General features: G+C 42.1%; 3 protein-coding genes across 4 annotated transcripts; 1 reads left to right on the top strand and 2 right to left on the bottom strand.

Moving 5' to 3' along the window:
• Positions 1–30: 30 nt before the first annotated feature.
• Positions 31–2,756, top strand: LOC121746601 (ABC transporter I family member 10-like). Its single transcript, XM_042140494.1, has 5 exons — positions 31–326; positions 593–679; positions 1,203–1,328; positions 1,418–1,540; positions 2,454–2,756. The coding sequence occupies exons 1-5, from the start codon at positions 75–77 to the stop codon at positions 2,661–2,663; spliced, it is 798 nt and encodes a 265-aa protein (XP_041996428.1). The 5' UTR covers positions 31–74; the 3' UTR covers positions 2,664–2,756.
• A 78-nt stretch (positions 2,757–2,834) lies between these two features.
• Positions 2,835–6,225, bottom strand: LOC121746600 (oxidation resistance protein 1-like). Of its 2 annotated transcripts, none has more exons than XM_042140493.1 (8): positions 5,904–6,225; positions 4,667–5,131; positions 4,498–4,570; positions 4,334–4,414; positions 4,153–4,216; positions 3,704–3,791; positions 3,303–3,387; positions 2,835–3,128 (listed from the first exon to the last, which is right to left on the bottom strand). In XM_042140493.1, the coding sequence occupies exons 2-8, from the start codon at positions 5,095–5,097 to the stop codon at positions 3,099–3,101; spliced, it is 852 nt and encodes a 283-aa protein (XP_041996427.1). In that variant the 5' UTR covers positions 5,098–5,131; positions 5,904–6,225; the 3' UTR covers positions 2,835–3,098. The 2 variants fall into 2 exon arrangements, with proteins under 2 accessions (XP_041996427.1, XP_041996426.1); XM_042140492.1 differs by having other exon boundaries at positions 4,667–5,136; positions 5,904–6,224.
• A 9,059-nt stretch (positions 6,226–15,284) lies between these two features.
• LOC121746594 (polyol transporter 5-like) lies at positions 15,285–20,670 on the bottom strand. The gene is made up of 3 exons (XM_042140486.1): positions 20,446–20,670; positions 19,974–20,336; positions 15,285–16,548 (listed from the first exon to the last, which is right to left on the bottom strand). The coding sequence occupies exons 1-3, from the start codon at positions 20,582–20,584 to the stop codon at positions 15,491–15,493; spliced, it is 1,560 nt and encodes a 519-aa protein (XP_041996420.1). The 5' UTR covers positions 20,585–20,670; the 3' UTR covers positions 15,285–15,490.

Genomic DNA, 20,670 nt, shown 5'->3' with positions numbered 1-20,670 from the left:
CTTAAAAATCATCGAAGCATATAAGTCAAATAAATATATAACCTTTTTTTTTATTATAGCAAATATTTATCGTAATGAATGCCACCGCCGTGGTTCGCTCCACAGCGGCGGTGCAATTTCCAGTTCCCCGTGCTCACTCTACCGGAGAAAATTACGCCGCAGTTGTTAACAGCTCAGCAATAGAATGTCGGAATCTAAGCTACTCCGTCAGGACTCGGCAGGGAAATTTTGTCCCAATTATCAACGATTGCTCTCTCACCATCCCCTCCGGCCAGTTCTGGATGCTTCTGGGTCCCAATGGCTGCGGGAAATCTACACTTCTAAAGGTATATAACGATTTTGATTTTTGACATATGTAATGTGTGTGAATTGTTGTCAATTGTTTGTTGAAATTCTAGACAACTTATTTCCTGGATATTCGTGAAGATACCTATATTGGAAGCAACATTAATTTGTTTTATTGTTTCACCTGTGTGCATGATGTATTATGATGCAAACATGTATGGGAAGTGTGTGGTTGCGATATTGGGGAATGGATATTTCTCTAATCTCATGAACCCTAATTTCTTAATTTAAACACAACACATTGCAGATTTTGGGTGGTTTATTGAATCCAGGTGGTGGGTATTTGCATGTGAATAAGCCCAGGAGTTTTGTATTCCAGAATCCTGACCATCAGGTACCGATCAAGTACATGTCACGTTTGTAACTCTGTAAATTATTTCTCTGATGCAGTCAGATTGCCATAAATCCCTTTTTGTTTGTCTTTTTCCTAAGTTAAAATGTTTTGATATAAGCCACCAGCACTTTAGAACACTAAGCTGATATATTTAGGAACACTTTACAAAGGTGTTATGCAGTTTGTTGTGACTGTGATTTATGTTGGTTGGAATATATTATGGGACATGCCATCTTTCTTCAACAAGTATAAGATGTAGGACCTACATGATAAACACTTATTTAACTTCTCCTCCTCATGTATATATGGTTAATGTTAGGAAAACGGAGGCATTGTCGTGGATCTAATTAGGTAATGCACAGGATACGTCAGAAAACTTTGCTATTATATCGAAACTTTTGTAGGGCTTCTATCATTTCAGTTTTTGTTATCAGAAATGGCCATGTGTGGCTACATGTCAAATCTGTGTTAGTCAGAAATTATTTTTATAAGCCATTTTGTAATCTCGCCATTCTTTTGGCAGGTAGTTATGCCCACTGTGGAGGCGGATGTGGCTTTTGGCCTTGGCAAATTCAATATAGACAATGATGAGATTACATCTAGAGTGGCTGAAGCTTTGGATGCTGTAGGCATGTATGAATATTTGAAAGTATGTCAAAACTCAAAATAAGATAAATTATTTAAATGTTTATGAGCTATATATTTCTGCGAGTCTGACTGTTGTCTTCAACCATCTAGAGACCCGTCCAGACCCTTAGTGGTGGTCAGAAGCAAAGGGTTGCTGTAGCTGGCGCTCTGGCGGAAGCATGCAAAGTATTGTTACTAGATGAACTTACATCATTCTTGGATGAAGATGATCAGGTATGCTAATGGCCTAGTTTCTTTTTTTGGTTGTTTGTGGAATGGAGGATAAGAATTTCATGGCCTCTCACAACTTGTGCTATCTGAAGTAAAGTAGGTGAAATCCTAAAATAAAAAACCACTCTCTGAAATCCTGAAAATTTTGTTCCATGTGATGAGCAAAATACATAGAAGAATCACAAGTTCAAAACGTATCACAGAAAAGTAAAATTGAGATATCCAAATTTTCTACCAAAAATAAAAAGGTGAGATATCCACACCTATCCTACAGATGTTGGACTCACTTCTACTGGTAATGATCCTACTTAAAACACATACCATCACATTTTCACTTTGCCTGTATTGGTATGTTGAGCTATATGGTTGGTTAGATATATGCACGGCTGCATGTGCATTGGTCTTTCCATATTATTAAGTTCAGCATTAGATATATGCATATTCTTAAGACGTCAAATAAGTTAGTTTTGTTGTGATCTACTCTCTCCGTTCCATAGTGGTGGAGTCATTTTGCCATTTTGGTACGTTCCATAGTAGTGGAGTCATTTCTTTTTTTAGTAAAAGTCAACACATTTCTTCTCACTTACTTTACTCTCTCTTACTTTATTCTCTCTTCATCTCTCTACATTTTTCATTTCTTACTTTATTTTTCCTTTACTTAACACAATTTATCTTAAAAGAAATGTCTCCACTACTATGGAACGGAGGGAATACATTCTTGCTTAATTTGAGGCCATGGCTTCATATAATTGTTTATTAACATGATATGATGTCACAATTTACCTAGTATTGCTGCATACCCAAGTGTATTTGAACATGGGCTCTAGCTTATATTAGTACTATATGTATCGACCTACTATATGTTGAGATGCATCATTCAAAATGTGAACAAAGATCATTTGCTATTTTTTGATAGGTTGGGGTTGTAAGAGCAGTTAAAAGCTGTGTGGCTAGTTCCAAAGGAACTACAGCATTATGGGTTACTCATCGTTTAGAAGAACTCGAGTATGCAGATGGTGCCGTCTACATGGAAGATGGAAGGGTTGTTTTACAAGGCAATGCTTCCACCATAAAGAATTTTGTTGAGTCTAAGCAAGCTTCTTACATTAAGCATATCAATTCTTGAATATTTAGCATCGCCATGTATCTTTTCACTGGATTCCAGTATACATCTATATCTACTCTCACATTTCTTCAATAATACATCAAATTATCAAAACATGTAATCGATTTTTTAGTGTAGCTAATGATTATATTGCTAGCCTCGAAGCTTTTGGATATTATAAATATAAATTTGTAAGGAATAAATATATAAATTTGGATATTATAAGACCTTGAAATAAGACCTGTCAAACTAGTAAGGAATTGTTACTCATTACAACACAAGTAAGATAAATATCGAGTTTAATTTCTACCAACCAATGGGGGCGACAAATGTAATGCCCGACTTGTACATGTTTGGAGAAAAAATAAATAAATTAAAATCAAAGAATTGGTCTTCCATAGTATAAAGTTGCAACACAATAACATACTGTGGTCTTTTGCTTTGCTTTCATGTAAGCTATTGAGATGCATGTGTAAAACCCCACAGCTGCAAGAGAAATAACAAGATCAGCAAAAAAACCAGTATATGTATTAGTATAAGTACTGTTTAAAAAATAAAATAAAAAACACCTAGTGTGGGCACCCGTGAATAAAATCTCATTAAGATGCATTAAATTAAAATGTACACGATTTATGAAGGGTAAATAGCTAGAATGAGTACCTCTACATCCTTCAATACAAACTCTTGATCATGAGCTAAACACGAGTTCCCAAATGTTTCACAAGGTCCACTGGTTCCAGATAATCTACAATGGAGGATCAACAAATAAGTCAAGACTAGCTTATAAACTCATTCTTGAAAATGTAGGAGGGCTCTAATTTTCTTTGTTGAAAAGAGAATTCTTGTCCAGAAAACATACTTATAATTCTAGTAGTTGTAATTGCACCTTTTCTATTACTAACATGGTGTTAAGCTCAATCAGGGATTCAAGATCCAACGTCATATTTTACAAAAAGGCCTAAAATCTTACTGTATAAGATACAGGAGTTGTCGTGCTTTATTAAATAAACTTAGTGAACCCCCCCCCCCCTAGTATGAAGCCATGTGGTAAAAGAACTTACAGATCTTCGTTCAAGCGCAGAGCAAACTTGGCACCTCCTCCAAAAGCAATCAAATCATTCAAGCACAAATAGAAGTATCTATTCACACCTATACAAATAAACGGATAAAGGTAGTCAGTTCTGAGATTATAATAGTGACTAGTGTTACAACACGTTTCAAGTGAACTCCTATTGATATTTAATCATAGCAATCAGGCAATACTCTAAATATATGTTTATGAAAAATTATTCATTTCAACAATGCAATCTAGCACGCATCCTCGAAATATGAATCACAATCTTTTGTTCATTTTACTTGACAGTTAGCATCTACGTAAGTAAAACCTAACCATAGCCCACATATGCTAAAAATATCTATGAATCCAAAGAATTACTTAATCATGTGAACCGGGTAACATCCCGCTAAGATAGAGCACACTCTTACTATGGTTACAATGGGATGTGCTTACCAGTTGCTCTGAATAGCCTTGATTCACCATATATTGTCGTGAAAACAAAACTTTGATTTGTTCCCTGTCAAGTAGAGGACAATAGGTAATAAACGGCGTAAGAAGGTCAAATGTGCTACTGGAATTCGGAAACAGTAATTTGGAACATGATTTCCATAGCTGAGAGAAGCATATGCCATACTTGATATTTCCTTTTTGAAGTAGCCTTTAAAGGGCGATCAAATAAGCCACCAAATACAGCACCCTTCTTGTCTCCGGTGATCTAAAGACAAAATATGGATCAGTTGTAAATGATTAGAAGTTTCAAAAAAATATGTAAGCAGGTAGATCTAGAGGTCAACGTACCAATAAACTTGGACCGTTCAGATCAGCACTCTTTCGGATAAGTGTGTTTAGTGATATGCCATGTCTTGCCGTACTGCCCTTCATTCAGTAAATTATAGAGCGTGCATCAAGCCCTGATTGTGAAATTACATAACTGAATGCAGTATCAACAAATATAAATCGATTTTACCTGTACAGTAGAGCCCATTGGCAACCTTTCACTATGTTAGGGAGTGATGCCTCGAGGAACTCATATAGATCTGGAGAGATGAACACAGATTCATCGACAAAGCTGGGCAAGGACTTCTCAAAACTATGTGGCGTAAAGACATCTTCAAATGTATCGGAGCTAGAGCCACTACTAGTGCTTCTCTCAGCATCAGGTACTGAATTTTCTAATTGGCTGCCAAATGAATCAGGATTCTGGCTCCTCACCGAGCCATGTCCACTATTTTCTTTTTGAAAATCATCATAGCTTTCTGTCCTGTCCAAGGGTTTATCTTTCAATGAAAAACTTTTACTTCTCCATTGAAACGACTGTGAACCAGTAGACGTAACTCCGTTAGCTTGCTCATTTGGTCGGTTCCAGCTGAAACTGGCTGAGGGGAGAAAGGAAAGCATAGAAGACGGCGACTTTCCATTCTTAGCATGCAATCTGGCCTACACAAATAGAACCTAGTATTGTTAAAAAAATATTTAAACAGTATAGATACTTGTTGAGTATCTAAAAACAATGAATATCAACTACAGAACCTTACCATGCTTGAGGCTTCAGATATTATAACATATGAAAATATAACAACAACATGAAATGCAATCAGCACTTTTCAAGAAAGAATCATCAAGCATTAACCCAGCTAGAGCTACTCCCGTTGATCCAACACCACGTAATATCTCCTTTTACCTTCATGAAAGCCTCTATCTAGCTAAAATTCAGATTGAACCAAATGAGACTGCTTTTGAAGTCCAACTCACATTCTTGTCCAGGTACATTCATCACTAAAGATTAGGTATTAAGCTGAATCTATTCTTCAAGGTCATTTAACCTAAAAATAGATGAATTTATGACAAAAAGGAAGCTAATTGACGCTGCCTTTTCCCATCAGATCACAATACTATTTTTGACATTTTCAGGTGTTTCAGCTCGATCAAACCTATTATAAGCCCTAACTGAATCAGGATCAAATTGAGCACTATTCCTGCATCATAAACCCAAAAATTTCCCCAAATAGCATAACTAATTACCAAAACAAATCTCAAAACACAACCACATTGCACCAAAAAAAAAACTAAATTCAAAGCCTTCACACATGGATCATATGATTGCTTTTACCAAAATCATCAAATCGCTTAAAATCAATTTCAACCATTCATATATTAAAAAATATACAGGAAAAAGCCTAAAAAGGTAGCCAACGAAAGGGTACCTCAGGTTCTTGATCTACCACCTCATTGGATGTCTGCGAATCGGAAAACAAACTCGATAATTTATCGTAAACCTTGTCTCTAATGACGTGCATTCTTCCCTTCCCTTTCAATACCTTTCTTCCCCCCTTTTGTAGAGAATTCCGTGCAGGTTATTGTTTATTAGGGGGGAAAGAAATTGAAAAGATTGGATTTTTAAGAAGCCCAGATCCAGAATTGGGTAAAAGTGATGTGGAAGATTAATAAAAGTTGCTATTTTTGAGGGAAGAAAGAATGTTGAGAAGGAATGATGATGCAGTCACCGACTGTCCTCGATCCGTGTCAATTGAAGCGGAAAATTGGTGTCAATTTGAAATAAATTCCTTTTCTAAGTGCAAAAATAAAATTTTTAAAAATTCCTTCTGTCCAAAGAAAGGAATAAATATTAAAGTTTCATACTCCAACGTTACTCATCTGATCTAAGTAAATAATTAAATCAATATTCGACTGAGTTAGATATGGAACTTTAATTTTAAATTATTAGATTTTAATGATAATTGATGATTAAAAATTGAACAAGATATAAGTTGTAATTAATAAATAATAGTAGTAATAATAATGTTTTTGTAAGTTTTAATTAAAATAACCATTTCTAATTAATGTTCTTCGGTCGTTAAGGTTTTCGGTACTTTATCTTAGCGACTAAAGTAATCCCAATTCACAGACAAATAATTTCAGTCGAATAATTATAATTGCTGTTTATATGTTTTATGATATTTATTTATTTCCATTAGTTTAAGTTATCAACGTAAAAGATTTATATGTTGAAATAACAATTATTCGAGTCACAAATATAAAGATACAGCGTAATCTTTTCAGTAGTAATATTTATCTTTAAAATTTTCTCCTTAAACTATAATCGAAGAATACCGGTTTGTGGCAATTTAAAGGTGCTCTATCGATGAAAACAACTGAAATATTATTATTAATCAACAAAATGATTAGTTTTAAAAAGTGTTCTTTGAGGACATTTATTTGGGGCCATTATTATTTCATAAAAACGAAAGCTTTCAAGATTAAATCCACAAAGTATTCGAAATAGTTTTTATAGGAAACATTTAGTATAAAAGTTGGATATGAAACGTCTGTGGCCCTCTTTCACATGAAATAAAGTAGCATTTCATAATTAGAAATAAAGTAGCATCTCTATATATTTGAAATTTCATAAAGGTGATTTAAGAACTTAATATATTGAGTAAAGGTATTCACAATAGGGGAGATGAGACGACTCCTATCAAAAATTCACCATGCCACATCATTATCCTATCTCATAGCCTTCCAATAGGTCTCATAGTCTTTAATAGCCATTCAATTTAATTAATTTTAATATTTGCTGTTTATTATATCTAGAGAGAAAATTTATACTCGAAAAAATGAAAGGCGTGAATAAAATAAAGTGCAATGAGAGCATTCACAATATGGGTGGTATTAGAGGTGAAGAGCCGTGGGACAGCGCCAGGGTTGGAACGGTACGGTATACCACGTCGAAATGGTCATACCGCATACCGTACCGTACCGTGCGGTATGACCAAAAACATACCTTTACCGTACCGCTTTTATCGGGATACCGTACCGTGATTTCGGTATACCGCAATATGCGGTATACAGTGATTTCCGGTATATACCGTGTTATTTGCGGTATATACAGTAAATTTGAGGTATATACCGCAATTGCGGTATAACGCGGTATATACAAAATGCATACCTTTACCGTACCTAAAACTGTCCGTAAACCGAAAAGTACGGTATACCGAAAATAAGGTATTTTCAGTATTTTTCGGTACGGTAAGTGCGGTATTTCGGTATATTTTGCCAGCCCTAGACAGGGCTCGGACAACTTTTTAAGCAACTCAAATACAGTACATCATTTTAGTAACCATTTAAATTTGGTACACGAATAGATATGATCTTTTGTTTCTGATGATTGGGCGAATTTTTGATGGTAGTAAATGCAGGTAAAAAATATATAGATCACGACACAAGGAATTACGTGGTTCGATTTACTGAGGTAAATCTACGTCCACGGGAAGAAAGGAGGGCAAGATTGTATTGCTTGATCTGGTTTACAGCTTACAAATACAGCTTGCTATATGATATTTGATGTTTAGAGAGCTTCTTCCTCCCCCCTAGTCTATCTGATCTAAGTTCTATTTATACATTGAACTAAGATCGTGGCTTGCATCACCACTAACTAGGTCGTGGCTTACATCACCACTAACTAGGTTGTGGATGTCGTGGAGGTCATGAGATCCTGCATGGGTTCACTATCTCTTTGTTTGGTCCGCTATCCTGCATGAGATCCTGCATGAGTTGACACCACTAAATAGATCGTGTAGTGGAGGTCGTGGAGGTTCTGCATGAGTCCACTATCTCCCAGTTCGGTCGAATACTGAGACCGAACTGCTGAACTATTGCCGAGCAGCTTTTGCCGATCTGAGAGTAGAGCTTGATTGGTCGGCTTTTACCGAGCTGTGGGCTGGGGCCGAACTCTTTGGCAATGCCGAACTGATACTCTTCCTTGGGCTTTGGGCTGATGGGCCGTCACTGCTATTGGGCTTGTTTAGTACGTACCCCATCACTACCCCCCCCGAAAAGCGAAGTGAATCACTTCGGCGAAGCGAGTCACTTCGGCATTCTGGATAAAGGTACGGGGGAGGCTGACGTTAGGGGACGTGCCTTGCGCGTGACTGCATTAAATGCGACAGTAAAATCCGGCCGTTGAATCCTGAAAAGGTGGGATTCGAAACGGTGCGATGATTTTGAAATCTTCTCCGAATCTGATAAATACGTCCTTTCTTCATCATTTGAACACTTTTGCTATTGCTTCTTCTGCATTCTCTCTCTTTTGCGTAAAAATTTCCTTCCGCTTTCAAGAATTTCTTCAGAATTTCTTCAGACTTTCAAAGAGTAAGAACCATGTCTTCTTCTTCTTCTGAGTCAGGTAGCGGTAGGAAAGGGGGTAAGGGGTCTTCTAGCCGGAAAGAATCCGGGGAGAAGACCGTAGAGTATTTTCACAGCATCTTGAGTAAGGATACTGTGATATCCCTACACGAAAAATATTTTTTTCCTGGGGGGAAGGTTGCGATTCCCGACGACCTTCATAGGGCTGACTCGCCGCCGGAGGGTTACGCCACCGTTTATGAAGCCGGCTTGGAATGCGGGCTTCGTTTCCCTCTTCCCCCTGCCTTTGTAGAGCTGCTTGATTTTTTTCAACTCCCTTTAGGTCAGGTGACTCCGAACTCTTGGAGGCACTTATCGGCCTTTGCTGCCGAACTGCGTAGGCTAGATAAGGATCTGTCTCTGAGGGCAATCCTTAATTTTTTCCAGTTTAAGAGAAAAGGATCTTGGTTTTACTTGATCCCTTTACAGCCTTTTAGGGCCTTCTGCAAAACCAAGTGGCCAAAGTGGCAACATCGCTTCTTTTTTTATAATAGGACAGCGGCTCCGGGCTTTCCGTGGAGAGGGCCGAAGTCCGTGATTCCTCATCCTCGGTTAGAACCGTTGGACGAGCTCGAGGGCGAGCTCAATAAGATTCCTATGATTAGGAAGCAGTACCTGGAGTCTGAGCTCGTCAAGGGCGACTTCGTGTTCGACTCCTCGTCTTCGGACGAAGAGACCGAGGGTGAGGAATTCTTTTTTGTGCCTTACTGCTTTTGTGGCGAAAACTAACCTTGCTTTCTTGCTTTTTGGCAGTGAACTTGCTAAACAAGCTCGGTCGCAAATCCTCCGATTCTAAGGAACCGGAGAGGCCGAAAACCACCAGCTCGGCGTCTGATGCCGAGAAGAATCCGAAGAGGCAAAAGACCTCTTCGGATCCAAAGAAGCCGGAGTCGACTTCGGCAAGGGGGAAGGGGAGGATTCAGAAACCCCCAAGAGCGCCAGAGAAAGACGTGGTCTTGGCGCCTCCTTCGGAACATATCTGTGAGCCCTTTTTATGGCCCACGGACTTCGCCGAGGTGAATTCTCTTCTTGATTTTCTGGCCTTGCTTTTTTTCCCGTATTTTTGTGGCCCCTCGGTTGACTTTTTCCTTTTTCCATTTTCAGAGGAACGATATGCTCTCCAAGCTCGTCGCCGTTGAACTCTCCAAAGCGTCCAACGATTATGCTGAGATGCAGAGGAAGTTGGCGGCTGCTCGTCACCAGGCCGAACAGGCTAAGGCAGACTTTGAGAAGACCAGAGCTGCTAGGATCTCGGCCCAGGATGAAGCCCAGTTTGCCAAGAACCAGCTCGTCATCCAGCGAGAGCAGACGAAACGGAGGGATGCTGCCGCCGTGGTTGCCCAAGGGGAGGTTCTCCGTGCTTTCGCGGAGAAACTCTTTCTGAGCAATCAATTTTCGGCCTTTGTCGGTGATCTGCTGAAACTGATGACCGATAATGCCGAGCAGGGGCCCGAAGTCGTCCTGCCGCTGTACGGCCGAGAGATAGCAGCTCGTCTCCAGAGTCTGCCGCTCCTTGAGGAGCTTGCTTCGTCCTCGGTTCTGCTTTCTGCTGACCGAGTTCGTAGTTGCCGAGCTGACCGGGACGAGAATATGGAGGCTATCTTTGCCTCCTTAGGGCCAGTTTCACCCGCTCCAATTTTCCACGGAGAGGGTGAGACCGAGCAGCTTGATCAGCAGACCGGAGACAGGCAGGCCGAGCAAGAGGTACTGCTGATCGGTGATGGGGGCACCGAGCAGGCTGGGGGGAGCAAGGAGGCCGAGGCTGAAGCTGAGGCAGACAAGGAGAAGGAAGCTGAACCTCACCGAGGAGCCGGAGACGAAGCTGGCGGAGTATGATTTCGTCTCCCTTCTCTTAGTTTAGTTTCTTCCTTCTTGTAAAATGGCCTTGAAGCCCTCCTTGTGTAAAATTTTTTTTCTTATGAATGAAAAAATTCTTCTTTCTACACTTGTGTCTTCGTATAGCTTTTCGTACTCTCTTTTACTCCTGTTGTGGTTTACTACCTGTTCAGTAAACTGAAATGCCGAACTGACATAGCTGCTTTGTATTCTTAACTCTTAAGGAGCTGGAGGTACTTCACTGGAAGCGGCTGTACTCTTCCGCTTTAGACGAAGCTGAGAAAAAAGCCATAGCTGACCAGATGAAGAATGACGAACTCTTGGCTTGTTTAGTGAAGCTGGAGGCCGACAATAAGGACTTAGAGTCCGAAAAGAAAGATCTGGAGGCCGAACTGAATACTGCCGTCGCTGAGAGGACTGCGTATGAGGATTTCATCAGCAGGCGCGGGGGAATGACCATCTCTGAAGTTCAGGAACGAGTTGACGAACTGTGGGAGGAATATCATGTACTCCGGAGGAACAATGCGCTGGAGAGCTCGGCTTGCCAACAAGTCGTGAAATCATTGCGGCGCTGGGCTTCTCGGTACGACATCATTCTTTCCCGGCGTCCCTCAATCGAGAGATTCCTTAGGCATTTCCCGCCAACAGATGCTCACACTCCAGCTCAAACCTCTGATCCATTTGCTCAAAATCCTACTCCAAATCAGCAACGAACTCAGGAGCAACCGGAAACGTCAAGACGAGAACGGACTCAGGAGCAACCGGAAACGTCAAGACAAGGACGGACTGAAGTTCGTAGAGGAGCTGTGATTATGAGTGAGCAAGATCAACAAATGCTTCGTGAAGAGACTCTTCGCCGCCGAGGTGCCAGAACTTCCCGGACTCAAGGAAGAGGCGGTAGGTCGATCAGAGCATCTCGTCGACCTGCTTATTCTTCAGCTGCCCGGAACGCCCGAACTCTGCTTCACGAGGATTTTTTGAATAGGTGGCTCAACTTTAGCAACCGTGGACAGTAGAATAGTCCTTTGTAATAGCGTAACGCCTTCTCGTAGGGCAGCGGAGTTGTATGCCGAACAAGTTTTAATAAATGAAATCTTCATTTCGCTTCTATCACTGCGTATTTACAGCTCAGCGAAAAAATTTCATCGTGCTCGTCCTCGGTCTTATGAAGTAAACTTCTTTGACCGGACTCGTCCTCGGTCTTATGAAATAAACTTCTTTGACCGGACTCGTCTTTGGTCTTATGAAGTAAACTTCTTTGACCGGACTCGTCTTTGGTCTTATGAAGTAAATTTCTTTGACCGGACTTGGTCCTCGGTCTTATGAAATAAACTTCTTTGACCGGACTCGTCTTTGGTCTTATGAAGTAAACTTCTTTGACCGGACTCGTCTTTGGTCTTATGAAGTAAATTTCTTTGACCGGACTTGGTCCTCGGTCTTATGAAATAAACTTCTTTGACCGGACTCGTCTTTGGTCTTATGAAGTAAATTTCTTTGACCGGACTAAGCTTGTGTCCTAATTTGGCGAGTTTTATCGCTCGGATCGGACTTTCCCTTGTCCTAATTTGGGGATCGGACTTTCCCTTGTCCTAATTCGGCGAGTTTTATCGCGTGGATCGGACTTTCCCTTTGTTGCAGTTCGTTTCAGACGAACTGCTTGTTTCTTAAGCTGAATTGTGGTCTTGTATCCTCCTTAGAAGCTTGGACTCACAATCGTTGGCTTATACATGTTCTAAAAAGGGGATCAGCCTTCGAAGAACAAGATACCTCAGTAACATTTGTAAGAGACGACACGCACATAGACAGACAAAACGCACATAGACAGACAAAACGTACATAGACAAACATGAAAAACAAGTAAAAAACAAAGCACATACCCCTAGGACCAAACTAGACACAAGACTGACTGACCGGACTGTCTCTTACAAATGGAACTTCTTGAGGTTGGAAATGTGCCATGTTCGGGGTACTTGTTCTCCTGACATGTGAGTCAATTTGTAAGACCCTTTGCCGAGGACTTCTGACACCCGATATGGACCTTCCCATGTGGGTTCGAGTTTGCCCAGCTTTTCTGCTCGGCTTACTTCGTTGTTTCTCAAGACGAGATCTCCCACTTGAAATTGCAGCTTTTTCACCCTTTGGTTATAATACCGGGCTACTTGCTCCTTGTACTTGGCTGCTTTTATGCAGGCCAATTCTCTTCTTTCTTCGGCCAGATCTAGTTCGGCTCTCAGTCCGTCATCATTCATTTCTGAGGAGAAATTTAGAGTTCGGGGACTGGGTACGCCGATCTCAACTGGAATCACGGCTTCAGTGCCGTACACCAGACTGTACGGAGTTTCTCCGTTGGAGGTTTTGGGTGTAGTTCGGTAGGACCATAGGACTTGAGGGAGATTTTCTACCCATTGTCCTTTGGCTTGTTCTAACCGAGCTGAGCGGGCGGCTTCTCAGGATTGAGACGTGGCCCCAATCGGTCTTGCACCGGAGTCCTTTGAATCCTTTCAAAAGGAGTTCGGCGAGAATGTCCCTGATCGCCAAAAGGAGTTCGGCGAGGATGTCCCTGATCGTCTCCTCGGGATGAGCTGTCTAAAGACCGTTTGCGACGGTCTGCCTCATCGGCACGGGAGAACTGGTCCGCAATGTCCCACATCTCTTGAGCTGTTTGCGGACTGCATTCCACGAGCTTTCTGTAGAGAGCTCCGGGCAGGATTCCATTTTGGAATGCCGAAATGACAAGTAGATCATTGAGATCATCTACTTGTAGGCATTCCTTGTGGAACCTCGCCATAAAGTCGCTGATCTTTTCGTCGCGACCTTGACGTGTAGAAAGCAGCTGAGCCGAAGTGATTCGGGCTTCCGCTTTCTGAAAGAACCTCCTGTGGAAAGCATCCATTAGATCTCGGTAAGATCTAATGCTGCCTTGGGGGAGGCTATCGAACCACCTTCTTGCGTTCCCGATAAGCAGCTCGGGAAACAGCTTGCACATATGGACCTCATTGAGACCCTGGTTCGCCATGTTATACTGATAGCGTCCCAGGAAGTCATGAGGATTCACTAACCCGTCATAAGTCATTGACGGAGTTCGGTAGTTCTGTGGTAAGGGAGTTCGGGTGATATCGTCCGAGAACGGAGTCTTCAATGCTCCGTACATGGCGAACCCGACATCTCTTCGGTATGGAGGAGACGGAGTTCTCCTGTGATTCCGGTACCGAGGAGGAACAGGAACATGTCGGGGTTGAGGATTCTTCTTCCTGGAAGACACGGCACTACTGCGGTAGTGACTTTCATGTCTGGATGAGGAGGGAGAATCCACCGTTTTCGTCTCAGGCTTTTGGCCTGTTTGCAGGAATGTTAAGAATTCATCCTGCTTCTCGGCCAAAAACAACTTGACAGCCTCGTTCAAATCGGGCTGCTGGGAAGACTCGGTGCGATGAGTCCTTGAGCGGCTTGTTCCTTCTCCGTGAGAACTGGAAGTAGATTTCTCCCGAGGCTGTTTTCCAGATCTGCGGGCTGGACTAGCTTCCTCATGGTTATCACGAACGGTATTATGGGTGTTACGTGATCTGGTATGCATTTTTTTAGTGGAAGAGGATCAAAAACTCGCTTTTATCACAGATTTGGTTCTCTGTTTCCCACAGACGGCGCCAGTGATGATTGGGCGAATTTTTGATGGTAGTAAATGCGGGTAAAAAATATATAGATCACGACACAAGGAATTACGTGGTTCGATTTACTGAGGTAAATCTACGTCCACGGGAAGAAAGGAGGGCAAGATTGTATTGCTTGATCTGGTTTACAGCTTACAAATACAGGCTTGCTATATGATATTTGATGTTTAGAGAGCTTCTTCCTCCCCCCTAGTCTATCTGATCTAAGTTCTATTTATACATTGAACTAAGATCGTGGCTTGCATCACCACTAACTAGGTCGTGGCTTACATCACCACTAACTAGGTTGTGGATGTCGTGGAGGTCATGAGATCCTGCATGGGTCCACTATCTCTTTGTTTGGTCCGCTATCCTGCATGAGATCCTGCATGAGTTGACACCACTAAATAGATCGTGTAGTGGAGGTCGTGGAGGTTCTGCATGAGTCCACTATCTCCCAGTTCGGTCGAATACTGAGACCGAACTGCTGAACTATTGCCGAGCAGCTTTTGCCGATCTGAGAGTAGAGCTTGATTGGTCGGCTTTTACCGAGCTGTGGGCTGGGGCCGAACTCTTTGGTAATGCCGAACTGATACTCTTCCTTGGGCTTTGGGCTGATGGGCCGTCACTGCTATTGGGCTTGTTTAGTACGTACCCCATCAGTTTCTAATGCTATAATTTCGACATCATTTTAGTAACCATTTAATTTTGGTACGCGAATAGATACGATCTTTTGTTTCTAATGCTATAATTTTGACTCAGGAAATCATATCAAGTTTCATGCTTTAAATATTATACAAAGCCATTTCTCACTTTTTTTATAGAATATATGATTAACTGTTATTGTACTTTGTACATCTTCAGCAATAGTAGAGCCATTTTTTGCAATTTTACTCGAATCATTGTAGCAACTCGGTGGGGTCAGTTCAATAATAGACACTTTTGAATATTCTTGGATCAACAAAATGTATACGGCGTATATATTTTTCACTACCTCACTGTTACACATTTTAGAAGATTATTAGTACTATTATGATATTCATGTAAAGCCCCACAAATAGAGCAAAACAACACACTCAAGTGAAATGACACATTTGCCCTCGCCAGAGCCCTACCTATCTATAAATTCAATTCCGCATTTGGATTTCGCTGCTCTTCTTCTTCTTCTTCTCGTCAAATTCCTTAAGCGTAGTCCTCCATTTAAAAAATGTGCCAAACAAGCCCTCCATCTCCTCCAGCGTCTTCCCCTGCGTCTCAGGGTACAAAGTGTAAAAAAACAAAAAAGCCACCACCGCAACCCCACCGTAGAGGAAAAACGCCCCTCCAAACGTAATCGCGTTATGCAGGGATATAAACGTCATTGAAATCACTCCGCTGGTGACGCGATTCACTGCGACAGCTATGCTCGCACCCTGCGCCCGCAGCCTCAGAGGAAATATCTCCGAGGTGTAGACCCACGTGATGGGCCCCATCCCGATGGAGAAGAACGCCACGTAGGTTAACACCATTGCTATGGAGAGCGCTAGGGCCCACACCACCCTCCGATCCGATTGGTCAACAACGGTCAGCCATATCCCCAGCGCCATGCTCGACACGATCATCCCTGCCACGCTGGACAGGAGCAGCGCCCGCCTCCCCACCTTATCCAGATAAAACGTGGCCACCAAGATGAAGATCGTCTTGGTGAATCCGACGGCCATGGTGGCCAGCAGTCGGTCGGTGTCGGACTTAAGCCCGGCCTTCTTGAATATGTCCGGGCCGTAGAGGACAACGGAGTCGATGCCGCTGGCCTGCTGGAAGAAGTGGATGCCGGCGCCGCAGATGAGGATGTGGCGGACCGCGGGGGTGGGGTGGAGGAGGAGCTCGCGCCAGACGCCGCTGCCGTGGCTCTTTTTGGAGACGGCCACGACGTCGTCGGTGCAGTGCTCGGGGATGCCGGCGGCTTCTTTGATCTCGGCGAGGCGCTGCTTGGACTCCCCGGGGGAGTCGGAGGTTTTGTCGAGGACGCGCTTGGCGTCGCCGAGGCGGCCCTGCATCACGAGCCAGCGAGGGGACTCCGGCATTGCGAGGACCCCGATGGCGATGAAGACGGCCGGGATGCAGCCGATTCCGAGCATGAGTCGCCATCCTATGTTGGTGGGGAGCTTTGAGAAGCCGTAGTTTGAAACATAGCCGAGTAATATGCCTGTGGTTGAAAATAAATATTACTGCTAATAAAAACAACAATATTGTTACCAAAAAAAATACAGTAAAATAAAAACAACAATAAACTAATATAGTAATCCCTCCGTCCCAAGCTACTTGCACTTATTTTCTTTCTGGGCGTCCCAAGTTACTTGCACTCTTTCCATTTTTAATAAAAATTATCACATACAGCCGTAATATTTGACTTTGTCTATCACTCATTCCTTAATCCCCGTGTCGAACAGGAAACGTGCGAGTAGCTTGGGACGGAGGGAGTAGTAGTTTGGGACGGTGGAAAATAAAATACGATAGCAATTAGTTTAAAACACAAGGAGCGTATAAAAATAAGAGTCATTTGCACCAAATTAAAGTGAAATTTTAAATGGTAGAAGTAAATCATAACATTGTTATCTTATTTCCCCCCTCTTTTAGATAGCAAATGAACATAATGGAGTACAACTTGTTTTCCCTCCTTTTTGATAGGCACGCGAACATAAGAGCATCCGCAGCGGTGGCGGTTGGCGCCACCGCCGTCCGTGCCAGCGGCAAGGCAAAGGACCGCCACCGCTGCAACCGCGCCGCTGGCACGGCACTGCTCGATGTATCGAGCACGTCCGTGCCAGCGGACGCACACGTGGCGGTCTCTGATTCGCCAACGGCATAGCCGTTGGTTTCAAACATTTTTTTATTTTTTTTAAAAAAAAATCGGATTTTTATTAAAAAAAATCGATAAAAAATAAAAAAAAAAAAATTTCACTTCCCCAAAAAATTATATCCGTTTATAACCGTTTTTCCCCACTTTTTAATATTTTTTTTTTACCCCAAAAATACACACTTTCATCTATAAATACCCCCAATTTCACTCCAAAAAATTCACACTTTCACTACACAATTCTCATCATCAATCTCTCATATCCATTTTCATCTTCCTCTCACACCCTACAACACCACTATGTCCGGTAACGACGACAACCCAAGCGGCTCTCACGGTTGGAACCCCGAATGGTTCGGTTCGCAACCGTTTCATAGTCCGGAAACGAAATATTCGGCCCCTCCTCTCACCCAAGATTCGGGCGTTCCGAGTGGCTACCGGCCATACCCAATCGACGATCAAGGTGCCTCCGATGGGCGCTACGGGTGGACACCGGAGCCTAGGCCTCGCGCCCCTTCCCAAATGCCGAATCCTCCATCTCGCGCCGGTGTCCGCACACCGTACTCACCGGCGGAGATGGAAAGATTGTTCAAGGCGTACTTGGAAATCTCCGAAGATGCGGTGGTTGGAACGAACCAATCCGGCGATCACTTTTGGTGGCGCGTCTCTAGCCGGTACAATGCACACCGGCCGCCGGGAACGATCGAGCGCAACGAGAGTATGGTGCGCAACTGCATCGGCCGAGCCAACGAAGAAATTGGCAAGTTCAACGGCTATTTCATCCAGGAGTCCCGGAATGCCGGGAGCGGCCGAAGCGAGGTCGACATCATCACCGCCTCGCTGAGCACCTACCAATCCATGAACGGTAAGTCGTTCAAATATCTTAACGTTTGGCAGGAGACGCGGACGCACCCGAAGTATAAGGGAGGCATAACATCCTCCTCTAGCGGCTCCTCCAAACGCTCACGGTCGGCATCCCTATCCGACGCCGGCGAAGAAGTGGCTAGCCAACTCGCCGAAGCTAACTTGGGTAGCCCCGATGCCCAACCAAGCGGTTCCCGACGCCGACCGCAAGGTAGGAAGAAGGCGGCGGCCGAACGACGTCGCGCCGCGACTCCATCTGCCCCTGCTCCCGAACCCGCACCCTATGTTCCACCTCCACCCCCGAACAACTCGTTGTGGGCCCTTTTGGCCCAACTCAATATGGCCGATAGGTCAACTATGACCCCCACGCAACTTCAAACGCACGAGTCCATGATATTGGGTCTCCAAAAACAATTGGGGTTGGTGCCGCCGGATGCGTAGTCTTCCTCGGGTTATATTAGCCAATAATTATGTAATTTTTAATTTTTAGGAGTTTAATTATGTAATTTTTAATTTTTAGTATTTTAATTATGTAATTTTTAATTTTTAGGATTTTAATTATGTCTTTTTATTTTATTTGTAATTTGTTATTTTTATTGTGGTTTTTTTAATGAATTTTAGTATTATGAAAATGTTTTTGTGTAATTGAATTTTATATTAATTGTGCTCGTCCTTGCGGAAGAGCACAGTTGTGGGTGTTGTGCTCTTGCCAGAGAGCAGACATGAATAGTACCGCCCGGGCCCACAACCGTGCCGCTGGTAAGAGCACGGTTGTGGATGCTCTAAATTTAAGAGCAGGAGCTACGTTGTGATAGACTCAAACTTAAGGCTTTTGCCTGCATGCTTATACTATTAAGCCATTAGACCAATTCACACATGATATGTTCATGCTGAATTTTCTTCGACTAATTTTTTCTCTTATTATTGCGTGTCTTTGCAAGATGTGGGTAGATGATTAATTGGACCCTTGAAATGCAGAATTTTCTTCGATTTCAAATATGAGGCTAGAAAATATGCCTCCTTTTCCGGGTTTAATTGACTCAAAATTGGAATCTTTTGTGATATTTTTTTCGACAATGAATCATTTTTAGTGTATTTAATGCATTGAGAAATATGCAATCTTGTCATCTAGTTTAGTCATCCACAGGCTGAATAAATTAAGTTTACAAAATCTTTCTAACAGCCTAAAACAATTGGAGAAAATCAAACAAATCGTTTCCTACATTGATTCGTTGAATATTCTTCCGTGAAATAACCGGAACTAAAATAAAATAATCTCAACTCATTGAAACTTGTCATAGACTTAAATATACACGTGCGATTGTTCCTAAAATTGTAGTACTATAAATATAAACAAAAATATATGTATTGCATAGTACTCATAGACAAGATATACCAACTATTTTAAACATATATAAACTGAATCCACTATTAATAAATTGTGCTTCGGAAACTATTTTTTTTTATAAATACTGTTTAACATTGTCCTTACTCACAACAAAACCCATATTTATAAATACTATTTTTTTTATAAATACGTATATTTAGAAATTGAGTATTAAATATTTTCTAAAAAAAGAAATTTAACGTTCATATTTAGAAACCCATATGAAATAAACTAATCTTTAGTTCCGTAACCTTTCAAAATTCGTTTGTATGGAGTGGTATTTTTCTCAAATGACTGACTGACGGATAATTTTTCTGTTAGAAGTAATTCAAAAATCTTTTTAAGCTCGTCTTTCCTAAAAGAGTTGTATACTTTTCTCTATTAGAACATTAACTAGTACTACTAATAAATAGACAAAACCCAAATTCTTATTTACTTTGTCACGTTGAAAATTTCGCTAGAGTACTCAAACCCCAAAATAATACTAAAACAATTAGCAAAAAAAAGTAAATTAAAGAGTTACCAAAATTGATGAAGACTTCCGGGAAGGAAGAGAGGAAGCCGCGGGCGGAGGCCGGGGCGACCTCCGCCGTGTAGACGGGCGCTATCATGAGCGCATAGCCGACGCCTATGCCGGCAACGAAGCGGCCAACCATGAGGAAGGCGTAGTTGGTGGCGAATCCCATGAGCAGGGCGCCCACGAAGAAAATAGCTCCGGCGAAGACGATTGTGTAGCGGCGGCCCAGCCAGTCGGAGGTCCGGCCGGCGGCGGCGGAGCCGAGAAGCGAGTAGATATTGAGAATTCCCATTATCACCTCCTTTTGTACGTCATTCATATGTATTTCTTTCTTTATGTAGATTATGGCTCCACTCATTACTCCTATATCTGCATGTAGCAAAATATTTTAATTAATTTTTTTTGTGAAAAAAGCAAAAAATTAGTAAATATTGCAACTAATAAATGAAGAGAATTTTTGTAAAGGAAATTGATGTACCATATCCAAGTAAGATGGAGGTCATGGAAGCCAAGAAAGCACAAGCCAAAGCATATTTGTTTCTCTTTGGTTTAATGGGTGTGGGTAGTTGGGATTCGATGGTGGCGGCACCGTTATTCTCCGGCCTCTTTTCAGCCATGAGAGTGGCGGTGTTGGATGGGGTTTGAAATTGGAATTTTGGTGGTTATTAGGATAAGAGGCTTTGCTGTGAGTGGTGCATGTGGG

This window comes from Salvia splendens, chromosome 9 (genome assembly GCF_004379255.2).
Source record: "Salvia splendens isolate huo1 chromosome 9, SspV2, whole genome shotgun sequence".
In the NCBI taxonomy this organism is placed as follows: domain Eukaryota; kingdom Viridiplantae; phylum Streptophyta; class Magnoliopsida; order Lamiales; family Lamiaceae; genus Salvia; species Salvia splendens.
This window is presented reverse-complemented; position numbering and strand designations above follow the sequence as displayed.